This window comes from Pristis pectinata, chromosome 11 (assembly GCF_009764475.1).
Source record: "Pristis pectinata isolate sPriPec2 chromosome 11, sPriPec2.1.pri, whole genome shotgun sequence".
In the NCBI taxonomy this organism is placed as follows: Eukaryota; Metazoa; Chordata; class Chondrichthyes; order Rhinopristiformes; family Pristidae; genus Pristis; species Pristis pectinata.
This window is the reverse complement of record NC_067415.1, coordinates 19,824,694-19,840,176: the sequence shown is the minus strand read 5'-3', so window position 1 is coordinate 19,840,176 and position 15,483 is coordinate 19,824,694. Positions and strand designations below refer to the sequence as shown.

Sequence of the window (15,483 nt, the reverse complement as noted above, 5' to 3'; positions counted from 1 at the left end):
TATATGCAGTTCTAAGTAAATACTATGAAACATTTTATCATTATTAGTACTATCTTGAAAAATTCTCTAAAAATTTATGGGAGAATTTGAATAACATTAGATTTCCGTAAGTCAAGTTTTTGGTAACTTGGGGAGTCCCTGTATTCAATGTTTTGCTCATTTTTTAAGAAAAAAAACCGCACTGGAATGCTTTTTAATTTCATCATGTTCTGATAACTGGTCATCAACCTGAAATATTAACTCTGTTTTCCTTTCCACTGATGCTGCCTGACTTGTTACAGATGAACAGGGACCAGGTATTGTGTAATGAAGAAAGGTTAATTGATGATCTGGTAGTTAATGGGCCTTAAGGGAAGAGTGATCATAATATGATAGAATTTTATATAAAAATTGTAAGTGATTTAGTTCAATCTGAAATCAGAGTCTTAATTCTGAATAAAGCAAACTAGTAGACATGAGAGGTGAGTTGGCTCTGGTAGATTGGCAAACTATATTAAAATATAACAATAAATGAGCAATGACGAATACTTAAGAATTAATACATCCTTATTATATCCTTTGATACAAGTCTTTTATAAACTGAGAGAAGAGAAATTATATCAGAAAAAAGGAAATAATAGAAAAATTAAACAAATATTTCATGGACAAAAACACAAAAGATCTACAGGAAATAGTGGGGAACCACAGGTCTAGTGTAAATGAGGAACTCAAGGAAGTTAGCATTAATAAAAAAAATAGTATTAAAGAAATTATTGGGACTTAAAGGCAATACATTCCCAGAACCTGATGACCTGTATTCGAAGATTTTGAGGAAGATGGATCTGGGGACGGTGGAGGCATTGATTATGACCTTCCAAAATTCCAGAGATTTTCGAATGGTTCCTCAGATTGAAAGGAGCAAATGTAACCATACTATTTAAGGAAATAGGGAAAGAAAAACAGGGAACTATGAACGAGCCAGCCTGACATCAGTGGTTGGAAAATTGCTGAAATCTATTAATATTGAAATGTTCTCAGGGCTCTTTTATGCAGGACACTGGTGAGATTGCACTGCAATATAGCATGCTAGTCTGAACATCACAAATAGAAGCAGGAGTGGGCCATTCAGCCTCTCACGTCTGCTCCATCATTCAGTAAGGTCATGTTATTTTTTTTTTAACTTCAGCATACATATCTGCACTTATCCCATACCCTTGGATTGAATTCTGTACTTTTGAATGAGATCACCTCTTATTCTATTAAATTAAAGAGAGTATTGCCCCAATCTGCCTAATCATTCCTTGATTACATGTTCACCCAGGAACATTTGTCACATACTCTAAATCGCAAGTCCATCCTTCCTTAGATAGGAAGACCAGACTTGTACTAGTTATGTTCTCAGCAGGGCCTCCATGTAATTGCAGTTTGGCCTCTTGACTAAGGATATACATGCAATAGAAACTGTAGAGAAGTTTGATCAGATTGATTCTTGGGATGCTAGCTATGTAAGTATGAGGAGAGGTTAAACAAACTAGGTCTATACTTTAAGTCTGGAAGAATGAGACATGGTCTTATTGAAACATAGAAAATTTTAATTAGTTTGATAGATTATATGCAAAGACAATAGTTCCCTTGGCTGGGAACTAAGGGAATGAAATGATCTGTATGGACGGCATACAAAACAAAGTTTTTCACTGTAACTGGGTACATGGAACAATAATAAATGAATCTACCAGTTTATCAGGGATAACCATCTAAAAAATGAGTTGGCCATTCAAGACAGAAATGAGAATACATTTCTTCACCCAGAGGATAGTGAATCTTTGAAATTATCTACCCAAGACAGTTGTGGAGATTCATCTGTTGAGTATATTCAAGAAATGTATTCATAGAATTTTTAAATTCTAATGGAATACAGGGATGTGGGGTTAGCGCAAGAAGTAGCACTGATGTAAAAAATCAACCATGACCTTACTGAATGACCGAGCAGGGAATGACCTGCTGAATGCTTATTCCTGTTTCTAGTTTCCATGTATTTAAGAGTCTTTTGAGCATTTTCTGTTTTTGTTTCAGATTTCCAACACCTGAAATTTTTTGCTTTTTGGTTCAGTATCATTCACAGTGTTTTGATAGATGGCTAAGAAGAGGTCACAAATTAGAAATTTCATGTCCTGGTGCCCATTCCATCCATTAAATCACTTTATTTATGCCATGAAGCAGGCCCTGGCTATCAACTCAAACCTGTCCACACATTACTGTGTGTTGAGCCTGGGCTGAGTGAAGTGTACACTCCGCCAAAACATTTGGGCCTGGGTTGAATTGGACCACTCATGATGGTGGTTGGGTCAGCTACAGGCAAACAACAAGCACTTGAGCTTAAGTCACATACTGAATCATCATCGTCAGGCCCTAACTTCATACCGGGGCAAATCTCCATCCTTAAGGCATTGCCATTGTGCAGGTTCACGTGATTGACGATGAAACCCACTATGCCTAGTGTTGGCCTTGAGAGCTACATTATTGATAAATCCAGACTTTTACCATTTCTCAGTAGTACGGGTAGGCAGCTTGCAACTAATCAGAAAATCTGATGATTTTTTGCCTTTTTGTTCTGAATGCAATCAATACATCTTGAGTAACTGTTCAAAAACCTTCAAGTTGATTGACAGAAATTACTTCAAACTTGTAACAAGAAACAATGAAATCTTAGTTGTAATGGTCTTTTCTTTTGTTTGAAGTCTTGCCACAATATCCTTCACTTATTTTGGGATTGTGGATCTATAGAACTGGAAATTTGGTTCATACACATAACTTTGTATACATGTATATGCAACCATATACAATTAGACATTGCTAGGTAATTGAAGTATATAATCATCTCCCAAATATGTAGATTATTTCACTCATGAGTAATCACACTTTGATCAATATAAATATTGAAAATCCTTCTTATATTATGGATCAAATCCAAAAAAAAACATTTACAAATAATCTGCATAGTCTTGATTGATGGAAAATATCGAAGGACCCACAAATTAGTAATTGAATCAGCAATATCAGTTCTAATTTAAAATAAAAGAAAATTACAGATGCTGGAAATCTGAAATAAAAACAGAAAACGCTGGGCCCAGAAAAATCAATAAATTTAAGAAGACAAACAAGGGACCTATTGGATATTTTTTGAACTGTGTTACAGTTTATCCATTTGAGGTGGGGAAGAAAAATTTAACCGTAAGTGATTTGAAAGCTCTCTATGAATTGTGAATTGACTTAATACCAATCTAAAACTAGACACAAATATGGCATTTTTACAGAATGGTATTGGAAGCTTATCCTACTTTCACAAAATATTTTCCTCAACTTATACCATTTCAAGTGCTTTTTGCGTACTTTCTAGCATTGGTTTTGTTTAATGAAATTAAGAATATCCAACAAAGTTTTGTGACTTGAACCTTCGAAATTCATCCATGTAATAGTTTTAAGAAATGGACACATGGATTAACAGATGAAGATTCTGTAACTTCCTGGCATTAATGTAGTATTTAGGCAAAGCTTCTGTTTAAAGAGCTGCATTGACATAAACAAAAGATGATGAAAATTTGGCTTCTATGTGAATTGTTCCTTCATCAATCATTGCACACCTCAACTTTTGCTGGAGTCTAAAATTTCTCTTTATGGAGATACTGAAGAAGCCTCTTGAAACCTGCCTCAGCAATTACTTTACTATTGGGACTCTTAGCAAGTTGCTCTTCATGAATCGTAGTATTACTAAAGCCAATTACTGAAGTCTATAATATTCTTCACTGTCCTTTGTACAAATGCTATTCAGCAGTAAAGATGAACTATTTAATTACAATATCTGTTTAGAAAGATGAGTAAGATTTTTGAAAAATAAAAACACAGCATCACTGATTTTCTTTTCTAAATGTATACAGTTTTTGGGTACTGGTCAATGTTGTCTAGGACAGCAATTATTGCTAATCCTGAATTGCCTTGAGAAGGTAGTAGTGAGATACCTTCTTGGATGGCTGCAATCTTTCAGGTGAAGGTGTTCCATGGTGCTGTTGGAAAGGCAGAAGATATATTTCCATGTCAGGATGGTGTGTAACTTGGAGGGGAACCTGCATATGGTGGCATTTGGTCTGCCACCCAGACTACATTCTGTGCCCTTACTACTTTCTGTGTGTCTGTCAAATGTTGTTCATCATGGCAGCACACAGATTCATCAGTTGAGAGCAGAAGGTAAGAATTTACCTTTCCCACGTTTGACAATGCTATGAGACTTCATTGGGTCTTGAGTCAACGTTGAGGACTCCAAGGACTATAAGTATAGGACTCCCACCAGTATTGCACTGTGCCACCATCTCTGTGTGTCTGTCCTGCCACTAGGGCAGTATTACCAAGAGATTTTTATAGAGGGGTCTGTCATATATCAATAAGTTATAATTCTATGAATGAAACTATGTCAGACTGTTGCTTGACTAGTTTGTGGGACAGCTCTTCCTGTTACTAAGGAGGACTTTGCAAGGTTGACTGGGCTGGAAGTAACTTTGCCAGATCCATCCAGTTTTATTCTTTCTTTGTTTGAACAGTAATGATACGTCTGAATGGCTTGCCAGGCAATTTCAGAGGATGTTTGAGAGTCAACCACATTGAGTAGGTTTGAGGTCACATAAAGGGCAGACTGGGTAAGAACTTCTGCAAGGTTTACCAGGCTGGGACAATCATCCGCATATCTAAATTCAGTGCCTAGCTTCCCTGCCCCTGACCACAATTCAGTAGTTTTGTGGTCATCTTTATCAAGACTAATTATTTTTCCAAATTCCAGATTATTCTGCATTTAAGATTCACGACTATTGTGGTGGGATCTGAACTCATCTCTGTATTGGTCCAGACCTCTGGATCACTGGACTGGGAACTAAACTGCTGCACCACCACTGTACCATAAGAAAAGTTAAGATGAATTAACATCAAATTAACATCAGAATTGACATCACTTGGATATCAGTAAAGGCTAATCTATTTTTATGCAGCCCACAACATAGATAGGTTTTTCAACTGGAAAAAAATCATAAAGACAAAATAAAATTATACAGACAAAATAAATTACTGTCCCACATGCACAACTGGTCACAGAAATCAAGCTAGTGAACCTATGCTGCACTTCCTTTATCACAAGTATATTCTTTTCTTTAGGTAGGGAGGCCAGATCCCCACACAATTTTCCAGATGTGATCTCACTGGGGCTTTTCATGCCCTCACACAACAAAGTCGAACAAACTATTTGTCTTTGCTGAACTTTATTTTATTTTGTAGTTACAATGACACAAGAGGAACCAATGGGCCCATTAGGTGCATGCTGGCTCCCAGAGGAGCAATTTCAGGAGTCCTCTTATTTCCCTGTATCCCTACGACTTATTCTCTCTCAAACATGCCCAAAAACTCCCCTTCGATTCTTTCTGTTACTTACCAACACTAAGGGACAATCTACAGGAGGTGATTTACCTACCAGTACATTTTTTGGGACCTGGTAGGAAACTGGAACTCCGAGCAGAAATCCACATGGTCATTAAAAGAATATGTGAAGTCTATGTAGGCAGCAGCTGAGGTCAGGATTGAACCCAGGTCCCAGATCTGAACACCAATACCTTGTGCTCTCTACTTAAAAAACATTCCACTTTTCTACTTTTTCTCCCAAAGTGGATGACCTCACATTTTCCACATTGTATGCCATCAGTCATGTCTTTGCCCATTCATATTGCCACAAGAGTAGTGCCAGATGATTGGAGGGTGGCAAATGTTGTTCCTTTGTTCAAGAAAGGGAGTAGGGGTAACCCAGGGAATTACAGACCAGTGAGTCTTACTGGAGAAACTGGGCAAATTACTGGAGAAGATTCTTAGAGACAGGATTTATGGTCATTTGGAGAAGCATAGGCTGATTAGGGACAGTCAGCATGGCTTTGTGAGGGGCAGGTCAGGCCTCACAAGCCTGATTGAATTCTTTGAGGATGTGACAAAGCACATTGATGAAGTTAGAGCAGTGGATGTGGTGTATGTGGATTTTAGTAAAGCATTTGATAAGGTTCCTCAGAAAGTCAGGAGGCATGCGATCCGGGGAAACCTGGCTGTGTGGATTCAGAATTGGCTTGCCCATAGAAAACAGAGGGTGGTGGTAGATGGAGTGTATTCTGCATGGAGGTCGGTGACCAGTGGTGTTCCTCAGGGATCTGTTCTGGGCCCCTTGCTCTTTGTGATTTTAATAAATGACTTGGATGAGGATGTGGAAGGGTGGGTTGGTAAGTTTGCAGATGACACGAAGGTTGGTGGTGTTGTGGATAGTGTAGAAGGTTGCTGTAGGTTACAATAGGACATTGATAGGATGCAGAGCTGGGCTGAGAAGTGGCAGATGGAGTTCAACCCAGAAAAGTGTGAAGTGATACACTTTGGAAGATTGAATTTGAAGGGAGAATACCAGGTTAATGGCAGAGTTCTTAGCAGTGTGGAGGAACAGAGGGATCTTGGGGTCCAAGTCCATAGATCCCTCAAGGTTGCCACGCAGGTCGTTAGGGTTGTTAAGAAGGCGTATGGTGTGTTGGCCTTCATTAGTCGGGGTATTGAGTTCAAGAGCTGCTAAGTAATGTTGCAGCTCTATAGAACTCTGGTTAGACCACACTTGGAGTAGTGTGTTCAATTCTGCTCGCCTCATTATAGGAAGGATGTGGAAGCTTTAGAGAGGGTGCAGAGGAGATTTACCGGGATGCTGCCTGGATTGGAGAGCATGTCTTATGGGGATAGGTTGAGCGAGCTAGGGCTTTTCTCTTTAGAGAGGAGGAGGATGAGAGGTGTACAAGATGATAATAGGCATAGATCGAGTGGACAGTCAGAGACTTTTTACCCGGGCGAAAATGGCTAACACGAGGACGCATAATTTTAAGGTAATTGGAGGAAGGTATAAGGGGGACGTCAGGGGTAAGTTTTCTTTACACAGAGTGGTGGGTGTGTGGAACGCACTGCCTGCAGAGGTTGTGGGGGCAAAGAAATTAGGGACATTTAAGAGACTCTTAGATAACCACATGAATGATAGAAAAATGGAGGGCTATGTGGGAGGGAAGGGTTAGATAGATCTTAGAGCAGGATAAAATATCGGCACAACATCGTGGACCGAAGGGCCTGTACTGTGCTGTATGGCCTGTCTCCATGAATCTTCTCTGCACACACAGTGCCATTTAGTTTTGTGTCATTAGTAAACTTGGATATATTATACTTGATTTCCTCATCCAGACCATTGAATGGCAAGGGCCACAGCAAAGATCCCACTAAAACCGTACTTTTAGTCTCCCAGATCTAAAATGACCTATTTATTTGTACTTTGTTTTCTTTCCTGTAACCAATCCAAGGCAGTATATTACCTGCAATACCTGTGTGCTCTAATTTTATTTAATAATCACTTGTGTGGCAGCTTAAACACTTTCAGCAAATCAAAACACACCATATTAATTGATTCCCCCTTATCTATTCTGCTAGTTACAACATCAAAAAACTCAAACAGATTATCAAACATGATTTCCCTTTTATAAATCTATGTTGACTCTGCCCAATCCTACTACTACTTTTTAAGTGCTATTATTGTTTCCTAGATTCCAGCATTTTCCCTACAACTGGCTTATATAGTTCCTCATTTCCTTTCTCACTCCTTGCAGAGTCAGGTTACATTTGCTATTTTCAAATCTTTTGGAACCATTCCAGACTCGATGGAAACTTGGAAGGTGACAGCCAGTGCATCCACCATCTCATTCAAAATGCTAAGATGCAGGTCAAATTCTGGGGGTTTACTGGGTTCAATTTCTCCAGTACTAGATTTTCACTAATGCTGATTTTCTGAGCTCTTCAGTTACTCAAGACCTGTAGCTCTCCATTATTTCCAGGAAATATTCCACCACAATTTTTAACTTTATGGTCTGGCATATCCCCAGTTCCACTGGTACCATCAAGCTTGATTCAATGAGAATTCTTTAGAGCATGCCAAGAGCAGCACCTGATATACCCAATGACGAGGATCACCTGGTGACATCACAATTCCTGACTACATGAATGAAAAAGCTGCATGTAAAATGTAACTAAACAATCCCATAATCAACAGATAGGGTCAAAGCTCTGTCATCCTGCCAAACCTAGTCATGAACTTTGGTTGATAATGATCAATGGATAGAGAGTCCCAGACATCCTCACTCAAAACAATGGTATAGCCCAGCATATGAATGCTAAAAACAAGGCTGAAGCATTTGCAATGATCTTCAACCATAAATATCAAATGGATGAACCATCTTGGCTTTCTCCTGAGATACCATTCATAACAGAAATCAGTCTTTAGCAAAGAGAATTACTCCACAAGATTTCAATAAGCAGCTGAGAACACTGAAAACAGCAAAGGCTATGAGACCGGGAAATATAACAATGTAGTACTGAAGAGTCAAGACCCAGAATGAGCAGTGCCTCCAGACAAGTGGTCCCAATAAAGCTATAACACTGGGATCTTGCCAACCATGTGGAAAATTACCCAGATATGCCATGTTCACAAAAATACAATTCAACTAGCAGTCCACCAATGATAGGCAATATTGGAAGAAGTCAATGACAGTGCTTTCAATCAGCACTTACCAACAATCTGCTCACTTTTGCTCAATTTGGGTTTGGCAAGAACCACACAGTTCCAGACTTCACTAAACACCCAAAAATGGACAAAACAGCTGAATTCCAGAAGAGAGGTGAGAATAATTGTCCTTGATATCAAAGCAGTATTTGACTTGGTGTGACACATAGGACCCCAAATAAAATAGACGTCAGTGGAAATTGGGCTAAAGTCATACCTTAGACAAACAGTGTCAATAACCTAGCTCCAAGATATCGCTGCATGCTTCAAAGCAGGGTCCAGGGCCTAGTGCCCAGGGCCTAGTGCTCAGGGCCCAGTCACCTTTATCTGATTAATCAATGGCTTTCCCTCCAAAATAAGGTCCTGACAACTCATCTGCATGCTTCAAGATTTGGACAAATCCTTGTCAAGAATAGATAAGCAGCAAATAACCTTTGTATCAAATAAGTGCCAAGCAATGAACATGACCAACAGAAGAGAGTCAATCACCTCCCCTTGACATTCCATGGCATTGCCTTGGCCAAATTACCCATTATCAACATCCTGGAGGGTCAATATGACCATATATTAACTGGACTTGCTAGATAATCACTATGGCTACAAGATCAGGTCAACAGGTTGGTGTACTGCAGCAAGTGAGATACATTCCAATTCCCCAAAGTCTTCCTATAATCTTCAAGGCAAATATCACAAGTCTCAGAGAATACTCTCTGCTGACCTGGGTGAGTACAATTCCAACAACACTTATGAAGTTCGACACTATCCAGGTCAAAGCAGCTCACTTGAATGGCATTTCATCTGCTCCCTTGAACATTGATTCCATCCACCACTGGTGTGCAGTGAATGGAATATGACAACATCTACAAAATATACTGCAGCAATTCCTCATGGCTTCTTTGGTAGCACCTCCCAAATTTATGAATCTTATTAGGACCTAAGCTGCAACCTAATTCAGCACATGGGAATACCACCACTAGCAGATTCATGTCCAAATCACACATTGTCCTGACCTGGAATTATTCCACATTTCCATCAACAATGGGCCTAAATTATGCAGCTCCATACCTGATATTACTGTGGAAGTACCTTCATCAGCAGAACTGCAACAGTCCAAGAAGATATTTCAAGGGCAATTAGGAATGGGCAATAAATGTTAACCTTGCCGGCAACAAGGAAATCAACTAAATGAAATGATCCAGATGGTAAACAATTGAAGTATAAATAATGGAAGGTCCAATATCTGTGCGTACGGATGCCTACACTGAAAGATACTCCCTATCAAGCTATATACAGTGTAGAAAATCCATGATAGAAACAATGTGAAAGCTGGAATCACGATTCACTGAAGATGAAGGTCAGTCATGAAGCCACTGATCACAAATGGATGGAGAATGAAAATACAGTGCAAGATCTCATCACTTTGCTAATGTAACTTCTTTTACCCCTTTAGGTTGCAATTATCCTTAATTTTATACACACACAATAGCAATTTCAAATCTTATTTTGTTATGGAATAAGTACAAGCCAAGTTTGGAAATCCTCTTGTTTTATTTGCCATTTGATTTCAACTGGCACTTATCAGCTACACTCTTGTAGGTACAATGACTTCTTGAGAAGGAGCTGGTTCTATGGAATCAGGTGTTATGAGACACTACCTTTGGTGAGGGGAAAAGAAATCTTATCAATTGCAGACACATAAAATAACTTCATAAAATTTATATGAGAACATAATGTAATATATAGCAGGCATGTGCTAGCTTTTAGATTGTAGCCAGTTGACTTAGTTTTAATGTAAGGTGCTGAAAGGGTTACACCTCTTAATTTACCTACCAAACACTGTTCTCCAGATTATTTCCAACAGTTGTTTACAATATACTTGAGAAGTTAAGATCATCTGCCCTCCCATGAAATGTGCCACAGGTCAAACAAGATGGTTTATATTTTTCTAAAAGTTACCTGATGTGTTTTGAATTAAAGAAAATACCCTCTGAACTCCTGAAGTGACCTTCTTAACTACAAACAATGCATTTAAAAATTTTCATTGGTTATCTATACCAAAAATAGATCTTATTTGGAATTATTTGTGATAGATTTTAGTGTTGTGCAGGCAATGAATAGATGGCAAGCAACAAAATGGCTGGTGATTTGATCAATTTTCTGGTTAACCTTCATATAAATAAATCAGCACACATTTTATTCATTGGCGCTTCAAAATTCTATCAAGGTTCTATTGATCTTGTGGGACATGATATTTATGGACTGGTGTGGCCAGTTTGCCATGGGTACTTGAGCTCAATATTACAAAGTGAGTGTCAAGATGGCAGTGCCCTGAGTCACAGAAGGAGTAGGAAAGCATTTTAATTTTTATTGCTCTATTCCCCATTATCTTGCCACTGACAATGGACATGAAAATTCATGCCATTATTTTCACAGACCAGCATTCATAATGGGCACCTTACTTGCACTTGGCAGATTGGTTCCTGGGATGGTGGGTATGTCATATGAACAAAGATTATGCAGACTGTGCCTACACTCTTAAGAATAAGCAGTGATCTCTGTGAAACATACAAAATTCTTATGGGGCTCGACAGGGTGGATGTGGACTTCATATTTTCTCTGGCTGGGATTACTGGAATCAGATATCACATTCTCCAAATAAGGAGTCAGCCATTCACAACAGAGGTGAGAAGAAATTTTGCATCCAGAGGGTAGTGAATCTTTGGAATTCTTGACGAAAGAGGGCAGCGAAGGTTCAGTTGCTCAATATATTCAAGACAGAGGTAGTATTTTTGATATTAAGGGAATCAAGAGATATTAAGTTAATGTAGGAAAGTGATACTGAGGTGAAAGATCAGCCATGATTATTTTGGATGGGAGAGCAGGCTCAGGGGCCGAATGGCTTTACTGTTCTTATGTGACACTTTCTTGAACAAATATGGTGCAGATATTCTTCTACTTTACACATCAAGATGCTTCTTTGTTTTACCCAAGAATTTGTGGAGAAATAGGGGGAATTATGTGCATTACTTCTAGCATTTCCCTACGTTAAAGTTGAAGACCAGAAAGTTTGGATTTTCACACACACGACAGCAGAAGTCCTGAACTTTGTTACAGACATTTTGCGGCAACTCTTTCTCTGCACTCCTTATGGAGTCAAACATGAAAGTACAAAGTTATTGACCTCAACTCATCTTCTGTGCCATTTCTCCATACCCCTCTATTCCTCCATCCATTAAATATTTATCTACTTCCACTTTAGATACTTCTAATGATCCAGCTTCCACCAATAGCTGGAGAAGAGAATTTGAGAGATTCACCACGCTAATATAAAGCATTCTTCTCAAATGATTACAGTAAAGAAAAATGATTGATGTACACATGGTAAATAATATTTTTAATTTTTTGGTGACTGTCAATTAACATGCATTCATGTGTGCAATTAATGTGATCCTGCTGTAACTTGTTAATACTTTCTGAATGTGTTCATCATGCACGACTAATAGTAAATGTATTTCAATGTTTTCAAAAAATATACTGTATATTGTTGCACAAGACCTTCTGTAGGCCAAATCCATCTCAGCAGACTGCCTCGGATGTTGGCATATCCCTTCCCACACCTCTCCACTGCCAACTGCCTCGGACATTGATCCTCCACATCACTGTCTCACATGTTACACTTGCCTCCACAGCATCAGATGTTGGACTGTGACTCTTCACTACCTCAGATGCTTTCCACTGCCTCTATTATTGGACACCACACACCCAACCCCATGGATGCCTGGTCCCACTTCATCTTCTGCTATGGACACCAGATCCTCCCTCCCACTCCCATCCTGGACATTGGTAACCTATCACCACCATTGACATGGATTCTCACTCCAACCTCTCTTTGTCCTAGGGGTAATTTTAACAATACAAATGCACAAATTAAATAATTTCTACACAGGAATAAAAATCCATTTAACAAGCTAAATAATAAAATCCAAATAACAACATGATAACAGCATTGATCTTTCCTAACATATTAAATGAAATATAAACATAAAATGCATTTAAAAACCTTAATGTCGCAGCATATAGTGATCTTTATAATTACCAAAAGGTTGCTTACTGAAGACGATGCAAGTTAGTACAATGATATTTACTATTGTACAGTATTATAATTGTGCTATTTAATTCATTAAAGTACTGGGTTTTGATATTGCTCTTATTCTTTATGCTACTCATCTGCTGCCAATTGTGATGGTCTAACAGATAAAAGAAATCATATCCTTAGGGACTGGCTGGCCTACCAATTGACTTCATAAATTGATGTTGAAGAAGGACTATTGATCAGGCAAAAGCACGACTGTGAGCGGATAGATGTAAAAAAGAAGCTCTTAACTCTACCAATTGATTAAGCAGTTCATACAGAAAATCCCCAAATACCAATAAATTCTCTTTTAAAACTGTGAATATGTAAAGTCTGCATAATTTTATGCCAAACTATGTAGACAAAGCTATTACTGTACAACTCCCACCCACACACAGCAGCCACCTGCATGACGTGAATGTCCTCCAGTTCTAAGGGCTTGCCTACATACGCTCACATCCAGGGACTGAGCCAAAGTATAGAAGCAGACTTATTTTTCCTACAAATCTGCCAACCATTCATTAAAAAGCTGAGCTCCTAATATCAAATCACTAGCTTTATTTAAAAAAAACTCAATAATAGAAGCTTCTGCATGCAAAATAAGGATCTATATGAATCAGTTACTTCATAAATCTATAGAAAACCTTTTGCGGTGTATATAATTAATCTTACCTGATTCTTGGAGGTATCGATAAACCAGGAAATTTACTTCGTCACTAGTTATGCTCATCTTAGCCCCACCTCAAACTATGAGGTTTACAAGCAGTGCAATCTATGCCCTGTTGGATAAGAAATAAAAAATTGATAGCTCAGTATTTTTCATAAAGCTTCATGGAAATTAATAGCATTGATTATAAACAAGAACAGGTTCCACTGTGGGATGACTGAACATAACGCTGAACCATGAAACAAGTGCAATGTGGTCCAAATTACTGCACATTTCAATAAGACAAAACAACCAAATTTCAACATTAGAATCTGCCCTTTATGGCAAGTCCAAAGTGGAACAAATGGCCTCTATAATAAATGGCTAGATTTTCCCTTTCCTGGAACAAGTGGACACAGTACAGAAACAAACTTTGTATTGATTGCTAATGATGGAATGACTTGCTGAAGCACTTCAGACAGTATTAAAGTCAACCATGTAGCTTGGGGCTGGAATCATCCATAGGACAGATTAATTGAGGCAGTGACTCTATTTTCCTGAAAAAGCATTGTGAATCAGTTAGTTTATAATGACAGATTGAAACCTTAATGATTACTTTTACGGTCCTAACATCCTTATTTTTCCCCTTTCATGGTAATATTTGGCATATTATTTTTGAAACATATGAGCTGCAACCCTGGGAAACCATTTCCACTTACATGAGATTCATATCAATTATGGGCAGCTCTAGTCTTCAAAAACTATGACAGTGTTTGTTATCAATATGAAAGGTACAGAAAGGAACAAGTGTTTGCTAGAGATGTTATTAATGCAATATGAAAATATACATTTAAGTTCACAAAGTTTCCAGAAGTACAATGGGTCCTAAAATTTGCTCACATTAAAAGTGTCTAGAATAATACTTTAGAGAAGGCTTACAAAAATATACATTTCTGCTCTCTATAAATAGACCTCACAAAGTCAAAACCGCATTTATGTGTATGCTGTTGGCACCATTTTAAAATGTTCTTTAAACACCACCTATTATACAGAGCCAGCTTACATCTATACAGACATAGTCAAGGAATGTAAGGAAAATAGTGCAACCCACTGGAAGAACATTTTATTGGATTCCAGTACTAAAACCAGTAAGTGTTGAAAGTGATATACAGTATTCCTACATGTGTGTTTATTCCTTACATAAAATTGATTCCACATTAGAATTAAACACATCTTGCTTTAGATTCAGACTTTCAGTTTCTTCACTGAACATGATCAATGGCAAACTTTTTAACCTTAAAGTTTTTACCCTAATGAATTCTGCCATAGATACTGCACAAACATCGGAACAGAAGTAGGCCATTCATCTCTTAAACCTGTTCATTCAATAATCTCTAGATACTCTTGAAAATTTATCAATTTCAGTATCAAAAATTTTAACTGGTTCAGCATCCACAGCCTATGAGAGAAAAAGTTAACTCTGAATGCAAAAATCCTTCTTAATTGACTTGGGTCTAATTTTATTATTGTTAATTGTTCTAGATTCCACACAAGGAGAAACAGTTTCTCTCCACACACCCTATCAAATTTCAATTACTTTTTGATCAACAATTACTTTTTTGAAGTCAAGGGAATACAAATCAAATTTTTATCCTCATGATGTTAAGCCCTGGTATAATTCTGCTGAATCTGTGTTATATAGTACTGGAATACAAGCTTGATGCTTAAAACTGAACCAGCACGCATCTGAAGACAGCTCTGGAACTACTGAAATATTACATTTTTACTTTTCTTTGCCAACTACATTGAGATCATGCATGCTTTTGTAACAATAAATATTTCGCTATTTGTTGACATGGCTTAATCCAAAGCCATTTGCACACCCACAGCTCCTCATCTTACTCTGCTTCTCAATTTAAATGCTTCACTGGCTTTGACATACAGGTCTCCATTCTTTCATCTATTATTAATATATCAATGGATTATCAAAAATATTAAGCTTAAGAGCTAAATTTACAATGTGATATCATGCAATTCATAAATATGAATATCAATTCTGAATAATGCTAATATTGA

At 37.9% G+C, this 15,483-nt stretch overlaps 1 protein-coding gene across 7 annotated transcripts in view; it reads right to left on the bottom strand.

Annotated features, from left to right (window-relative positions):
- LOC127576058 (F-box-like/WD repeat-containing protein TBL1X) overlaps positions 1-15,483 on the bottom strand; it is a 286,475-nt gene that overhangs the window by 47,267 nt on the left and 223,725 nt on the right. For all 7 annotated transcript variants that reach the window (XM_052026399.1, XM_052026394.1, XM_052026398.1 and 4 more), the window contains one exon: positions 13,434-13,540. In XM_052026399.1, the coding sequence (XP_051882359.1) occupies positions 13,434-13,491 (58 nt within the window). In that variant the 5' untranslated portion in view covers positions 13,492-13,540. The remainder of the gene's footprint in view (positions 1-13,433; positions 13,541-15,483) is intronic.